Source organism: Scomber japonicus, chromosome 12, assembly GCF_027409825.1.
Source record: "Scomber japonicus isolate fScoJap1 chromosome 12, fScoJap1.pri, whole genome shotgun sequence".
Classification (NCBI taxonomy): Eukaryota; Metazoa; Chordata; class Actinopteri; order Scombriformes; family Scombridae; genus Scomber; species Scomber japonicus.
The window spans coordinates 19393868-19402187 of NC_070589.1; the positions used below are offsets into that span (position 1 = coordinate 19393868).

An 8320-nucleotide genomic window follows, 5' to 3' on the forward strand; every position below is an offset into this window, starting at 1 on the left:
CAGTGTTGACTCTTTTAACCAATAAAATGCACTTTTTATGACGTAAATGTGAACTTTAACGACGCCATTTGGTGCATACTATCCACTCTTTTCAAAAAAATGAAAGAGAAAAAAATGCAGTGTAATGATTGAATATTATTATTATTATTATATGGGCGACAAATGTAAAAGACTGCCTTGAGCAAATTAGAATTTTTCTACATAAATATCAGAACTGATTTAATGTTATAATATCCAGATCAATATATGGTCATTTAACTTGCAAATGTAAACGATAAGTTATTTATTTCTCCTCTCTTTTGACAACTGTGGGTCTCATAGAAGATTATTATTCTGCATCAAAGTGTGATGCACTCCATGATCTGATTGTGTACATGTGAGTCGCTCTGTCACGTCTGAAGTCTTGGCTAGAGTGGGCTGGGAGTTACCGACACCTCCTCTCCTTTTTCTAAAAGCTCAGTGTGGCCAGGAGCCTCCTGCTCCCGCTGCACGGCCTGACTTCCTATTGGACGACTGGTGCACTTTTCTGGGAGGAGCTCTTCTGGCAGCAAAAAAGGAGGAAAGAATTTAACTGCGCAAAAGTCCTGTGTGGTGACGGATGTCCAAAGTTCAGAACTTTTTCAATGTGCGTTTCATAGAGACACAGAGATGGGGACGGCTTAAACACAGCTGAGATCCTGCAAGCTGCACCGCTGTTAAGACTTTTCTTTCTTTTTGAAGTGAGCAGTCGGGAATTGTGATTTGAGCGCTTCAGCACTCAGAGGAGGGAGAAGTGGAGCTCTCCGTCTGCGTATTTTGGAGATTTATTTTCGTCGGATCAAAGTGAAGACATGCAGGCTCGCTACTCCGTCTCCAGTCCCAACTCACTGGGCGTCGTGCCGTACATCAGCAGCGACCCCAGCTACTACCGGGCCGCCGCCGGAGGGGGATACACAGGGATGCCAGCACCTATGAACATGTACTCTCATGCGGCTCATGACCAATACCCTGCCAGCATGGCTCGGGCTTATGGACCATACACTCCCCAACCCCAGCCCAAGGATATGGTCAAACCTCCCTATAGTTACATTGCGCTCATCACTATGGCTATCCAAAACTCGCCTGACAAGAAAGTGACCCTAAATGGGATTTACCAGTTTATCATGGAGAGGTTTCCATTTTACCGTGACAACAAGCAGGGCTGGCAGAACAGCATCAGACACAATCTGTCCCTGAATGAGTGTTTTGTCAAGGTGCCCCGTGATGATAAAAAACCCGGTAAAGGCAGCTACTGGACCCTGGACCCAGACTCTTACAACATGTTTGAAAACGGGAGCTTCTTGAGGAGGAGGCGACGATTCAAAAAGAAGGACGTGATAAAAGAGAAAGAAGAGCGGCTACAGAAGGATCTGCCGCCGAGGCAGCAAGGCCGGGAGCAGGAGCAGTCGGTGCAGGGCTCCCAGCCTGTGAGGATCCAGGATATTAAGACAGAGAATGGGACTGTGACGCCACCACAGGCCGACTCGCCCTCTTTGAGCACCGTGCCCAAAATCGAGAGTCCAGACAGCAGCAGTATGTCCAGTGGGAGCCCTCACAGCATCCCCTCCAGTAGATCCATCGGCATGGACAGCTCTGAGCACCACCAACACCATGGTCAGGCCTCGACGCAGGGCTTCAGCGTAGACAATATCATGACCTCCCTCCGGGGGTCCCCACAAGGGGCCACTGAGCTCACCCCCAGCCTCACCGCCTCCAGCAGGACAGGTATAACACCGTCTTTGTCCTTAAACTATTCTCCAAGTCAGACATCTGTCTATAGTTCCCCTTGTAACCAAAACTCCATCTCCACTACCTCCAATGCAACCTATCATTGTAACATGCAAGCCATGAGCTTGTACGCCGGGGACAGATCTAGCCACTTGGCACCGAGTACCACCGTGGACGAAACGTTGCCAGATTACTCAGTCACTACCACCTCATCCTCCCTGACCCACGGTAATCTAAACTCTGGGCAGGAGGGCCACCATCCCCACCAAGGGAGGCTGACCTCATGGTACCTCAACCAGGCCGGAGACCTGGGCCACCTGGGCGCAGCTTATCCAGCACAGCAGCAGAACTTCCATTCAGTCCGAGAGATGTTTGAATCCCAAAGAATTGGCTTGAATAATTCACCGGTGAATGGGAATAACAGCTGTCAGATGTCATTCCCACCGAGCCAGTCCATCTATCGCACTTCGGGAGCTTTCGTATATGACTGTAGCAAGTTCTGACCAAAAAACAAAAAAACAAAAACAAACAAAACCCAACAACAACAACAAAAAACATGCTCAGTATTTTCTCCACGGTGTTTGAACTCTTTTAGTTAAATTCACCCCGCCCCCCCTTCTTAACTTCCCACACAATATGGACTAATATGAGACAGAAAACAAAAACAGAAAAGACTTGATCTTGGTTTTTCTAAAGAACAGTGTTACTGCAAATAACACGTAAGTCTCCCTTTGCTTCTGTGGCTTTATGTGATTATGTTAAGATATGTCAGTTTTCATGGTCGTGTAAATTGCATATAGTAATTTATTTCTAAACTGTAGCCGGCTATTATGGACCAAACACCAAAAAAGTGTTTCTAAATTGAATTGCCTTAATTGTCCAAAACCTATGTTCCATTATAAAAACTTTAAAAAAGGAACGTGTATATCGAAGTACTATTTCAAAGATTCTTCATTTGTTGAAACGTATTTTTGAAGGATTTGTTTGTTTGTTTAATAAATTGTCATTTTATGTGAGTTAAAGTTACGCCTCGTTTCTTACAGACTTGAATACAGGCGGATGATATTTTACACTCAGTCTAGCCCGTGTTAGTTTGTGTGAGAGGTAAACAGGCCTCGTTATGATCTGCCCCTCTGAGATTTACAATTTGGTCATTAATAGTGTACGTTTATTAAAATAATTTGAAAATATAAATGGAGGATGTTTGGATTGTGATCTGCTGCACAGATTCAGGCGTTAGATATTTTTTACTCAACTAAAAGCAAGCATATATTTTCCTATTTGTCTTGTTAGAGGAAAAATATTTGAGGAAACGTGAAAAAAACAATATTGAGGCAAAAAGGAATTTTTTAACCAACGGCGTGCGTACATACAAAGAACGTAATAATCTTTTATGATTTTTAACTTTCAGATAGTATATTTCATGTACTATCTATATTAGTGTAGTCATACTAAAGTGCTGAAGACTTATAAAAGATCATTAGAGATCATGTTGACCTGAGGCCCAGACCAGGAAAACAGACTACACACAGCACAACTTTGTTTTGGATTGCCTTGTGTGTTTACTGGCGCATACCAGTGCTTACTTAATATCATACCACGCATGCCAAAGATAGTCCCGTTGTCACTTCAGTTTTGATGTTTGAATTCTCCCCAGTCTGACATGACACTGACGTGAATGGAGGCAACAAGGAACATCACGTTTTACATGCAACTCATCTTATTGTTTAAGAGTATTTGAATATTTAAGTGCAAGAAATTTATGTTTTATTGAAAACCTATTGGTATTTGTTCTAAAAATAGGAGATAGTTGTACAAGCTTTATCAGCTGATTTCTGTTATGAAAGGCGATCACTCTCTTTTAATTATTTTACTAGCTCATCAGTAACTTCAAAAGGCCAACATCATTTACCATAATTAAATATCAATGGAAATTGTTTAAAAAATAATTTCATTAGACTTTCAATACAAGTCTGTTCTCCATCTTTCGATGTCAATCAGCACAGTTTATGTATTTTTTTATTCTATATTTTTATTTTATTTTGGGATTAATTCAAATATTTAGGAATCATATACATGTATTTATTTTAATGTGTTTTTATTATATGTATTTATTTATTAAATACAGCATTTAAATAAATGTTAAAATTGTTTTTGCTTTGATAGATTCGTGCGTAACTTGCGTAAAATTGCGCATGGCTACAGTTTGTACAAAAACATCGTCAATAATAATAACACTACTACTACAACTACTACGACTACTACTAATGATAATAACAATAACAATAATGTAGCTGCTCAGTAGAAACTATATGCGTTATTTTCATACTGTTTAAACTGAAAATTAGAATTTTACAAATATAGTGTAGAATGATAATAATGCATTTTGGCAAGTTGGGGTTTTTTCTCCATCTAAAAAACTTTATTAAAAAAACAACAACTTTTACTTGACTAATTATGTATGCTTTACTCTGCTCTGCAAATGTTTAATTAAAGGGAGATGTCAACATATCTCACTGACTATGACAGATGTCAAGTTAAAACTCTCTTAAGACCATGTCAAACCATAGTATGAATTTAATGTCATTTTGTAACAGTGTTCTGCAGATGGAAGGTGGAATGGCTGGGATTTTTCCATATATCGCTTTGGGTTTCTAGACCAACAAGAGTAGAGCGACAGCTAAAGGGCAACACATCAAAACAGAATATTTTGTGAGAAGCTGCAACTCATTTGCATATTTCAGACTACAAGGGTCTAAACGTGTGAACAACGACAGCAAAGGAGAGTAGCCAATAAAATGCTGCTTGTACGTCTCTCCCCTCTCTCCAGATTGCAACAACCATAATCAAGCTCATAAAAGTCATTAGATACTTTCCCAAGTATAGGCCTAATAAACAAACGTCGTGTTAGTCAAAAGATTGATGGCGTCCTCACAGAATAGACCAGGTCAGGAAGGAATAAAATTCAATCAGAGAGCTGGAATCGTTTTTCATGAGACGGAAAAGGCAGAGAGGGAGACGGGGGTCAATGAGGAGGATGTCGGCCGCCAGAGCACCATCAACAATATAACAGGACATAGCACAGGGAGAGAGAGAGAGGAGAGAGAGAGAGAGAGAGAGAGAGAGAGAGAGAGAGAGAGAGAGAGAGAGAGAGACGACCAGAGTAGAGTAGAGCTGAACTTGGTGTTTGTGGTTTTTACTCCGCAGAATTGTAAATAGTACATTTTTTAAAAAGAAAAGAAAAATATAAAACTCCAGAAATTAACTACAAAAGCAGAAAAAGGCTGAAAAGGGGGCCATCATTCCACTCTAGGGCCCACAGCGCAATGCAAATTTAATTTCACTTTCATTAAATGAATATGCTTTACCATTTTCATGTCCCCACACACAGTACGAACTTACAAAACAACAAAAAAGTCTAATCAGATGTTGCTTAAATGTCATTAAACTGGGGCCAGTGGTCCACATGGTGTATCTGTTTGAGGCCCCTTCAGATATTTGGGGACTCTTGTTTCTGCCTGTATCAAGGCTTTACTCTGCTTTTTCCTGAAACGTTCTGCTACATTCCTGAAAATACACAATTTCCCTCACTGCTTTGGGTCAAATAGCAAAGACAAAAGCGCCTGTGTTGCCCATGCCTTTAATATTTAACACTCCCAAACTGTATATATATGTTGAATTTGTTATTGAATGGGTTTTATAGCAGACATCAAATATTTTTTAATTTTTTATATTGTTTTGTCATTGACAATCACTTCCTATAATCTGAAACAGGATCCGAGACAAATGTAGGTTATATACGTATTTTGGAAAACATAAGCTAATCATTCTAATCATTTTATGTATTTTCTATCATATTTTCTTAAATGTAGGATATTCGATATAAGAGTACCAGTAAAGAGCAAGGTACCATAGTCTTTGTGTTTGGAGGTCAGGTTCAGAAAAATGCGCAAAAAATTACACAACAATTCATAACATAACACTGTTATTTTAGGAATAGCGTGGATACAATAATAACTAGTTATTAAATAATCTCATTATTCTAAACTTTGCAAATATGTATTTATGGATTGATGTCTATGACTAATTTGTTGTAAGTAACAATTATGTCAGCTGATGATGCACAACCACAAGCGTGAGGAAAAACTTCACTCTCAACACGTGTTATTATTACCTTGACAGGCTTGACTATCCTGTTAGTTCCCGCAAAGGACAAATGATTGTTGACGGGAATTAGGCTACAGTCACCGACCATTTATTTGTCCTTCACGCATTGAAGAAACGACGCTATATTTATTTGATAGAGAACATATGAAATGTAATCCTCATACAGACAGACGGGATCAAACTTTTTCTCTCTTTCTTTCAGCACCCTTCTGGCGCTTTTGGGTCACCGGAATACTTTTAGAGTCCTGAAATTTAAGGCTGTAATGTTTGCAGCTTTTTATTTTTTACTTTTTTTAATAGGAAACAAAGATTATTCCACCATTGCTCTTTGCTGCCGAAAGCTAAATATAGCCTAATGTAATGTAATTTGGGAACACAGCTTTTGCCAGAAGAAATCCAAACGATACTACTTGCAAACATAGGTGAAATGCGTAATTTCGGATTTAACCTATTCCATGTTCCGATCAGTACAAAGGGGGAGGGTGCACTGAAGGCTCGGTCAGCCCTTGCAGACTGTGTGTGCACCTGTATGGCTGATGACCAGCTCAGCTCAGTGGAAAATGCTGTGTTTTAGCTCTCAGTTAGTGTACAGCACCCGAGCTCCATGCGCCATCTGTTTCTAATTATGTGTCCATAGACGCAAATTCTGTCTGCTCTGCGGCCAAACGAGAGAAAGGTTGGAGGTCCAGCACTTGTCTCTCAGAAGGAAAGAATAACCGCTGCGTGCAGCCTCTCATTCTCCACGTCTCGTTTAAAAGACTTATGATAATTTTCAAAGAAATGATTCACTCGGCTTTGTCAAAACAGGCAGAGGGATGGGGTGTAAACAAGGCTTCTGGATTAAATAATGACCTTCAATTCTCGCAACATCTTCAAACCAAACGGAACGGACTCATGTAAACCTCATAGTGTTCCGATGGAGGGATAATGGGCCACTGTGAATTCACACCAAGGGGAAACGGCCGACCTGCGAATAACCCGACAGCCTTGGCGAGATACCTCAAAAACGAACAAAGTTGCCTTCAAGTTACACAAAAGCTGCTTCTCTGCCGCCCCGGCCTGCGGTTTCTAATTATAGCACCTTTTTACGCACCGAGCAGTTGAATGTCCCAATTATACAAACATGTCATAGCCTACAGTAATTTATTGTCAAGAGCAGTTTCATTTTATGTATTTTGAAGGTCTCATACTGCTCGGCTTTACAGCCTTATTTTTAATCTGAATGGCCAGACTGGGATAAAGCTCCATTCTGCCGCAGGTGTGGGTGATAAAATCAGATTCTTATATTTACAGAGTTACCTATTTAATATTTTTTTATTCATCGAATTTCTCAGATATCAAACATAGCAACTCAGGCATGTAACCAAATAAATGTTGTGTATCTTTTAAGCACTGAACAAACAAACCAAAGGTGTTATGTCGGTGTAAAAAATGATTTGCCAACTCTACAGTGGATTTAATGCTTCAGTCATTCCACTTTTATAGGGTATGTTGGCAGAAACATGTTGGCAGACGTGTGTTTGTCTTTAGTTGATAATAACATTAACATGAATTACATAGTTGATATTAATAGAATGATAGTAGGGTGCAGTGATTTATTTATTTATTTAACATTGGCTCTTTTTCATGAAATAAGTATTTTAAATTGCACGACATTTACATTTGTATATATACATTTCACACATACATTTACAAATGCACAAATGAAATGGCTCAAAAAGGTGTTCTGTGCACAACAAACTCAGTTTCACTTTCCCTCCTGATTGCAGGGAGCAAACTGAGTAAACTTGAACTCTTGTAACTTGTGACATGAGAGAGCCACTTCAGAGCTGTGCAGCTACTGCTATTTGAGCCCCAGTAGCAGTTGTCTGTGTCTTTCGCGGATCTCATCTCATTTTATGGTGCAAGGCGGCCACTGGGCTGTGAGAACATCAACAGCAGACTAAAAGATTGCTGAAGGGCTGACATTCAAAAAAAAAATGAAGGGATCAAAATTACAGCCAAGACACAATCACCTTATGATGCAGAAATATAAGGAATTTTGTGTTTTATTATTTTAAAAATAAGAATACATGTAATTACAATGAGAGGATAATACAAATACATTTGTGTTTCCTGTCTCTTTGACATAATTAACAATTAATAAACAAAATGCAACTAAATTATTATAAATATGTATCAAAAAAACCCCAAACTTTTAAAATCAGACAAAACAAATGTATTAAAGATAAACTATTACATATTAATACATTTAAAATCATATATAGACAATTAATTTTTACGATACTCAATTTGAACAATAATTTTCAATAAATATAAATTAAGTTCCAGATGTGTTTTAGTGCAATCAGTTTTCTTCCCCACGCTCCTCACATCTTTTAAACCCAGGGAGGCAGGTGTCATCTGC

The 8320-nt window shown here is 39.2% G+C and overlaps 1 protein-coding gene across 1 annotated transcript; it reads left to right on the top strand.

Moving 5' to 3' along the window:
- The first annotated feature begins 830 nt into the window (after positions 1-830).
- On the top strand, positions 831-2249 carry foxc1a (forkhead box C1a). The gene has a single exon (XM_053330026.1). The coding sequence runs from the start codon at positions 831-833 to the stop codon at positions 2247-2249; it is 1419 nt and encodes a 472-aa protein (XP_053186001.1).
- Positions 2250-8320: the final 6071 nt, after the last annotated feature.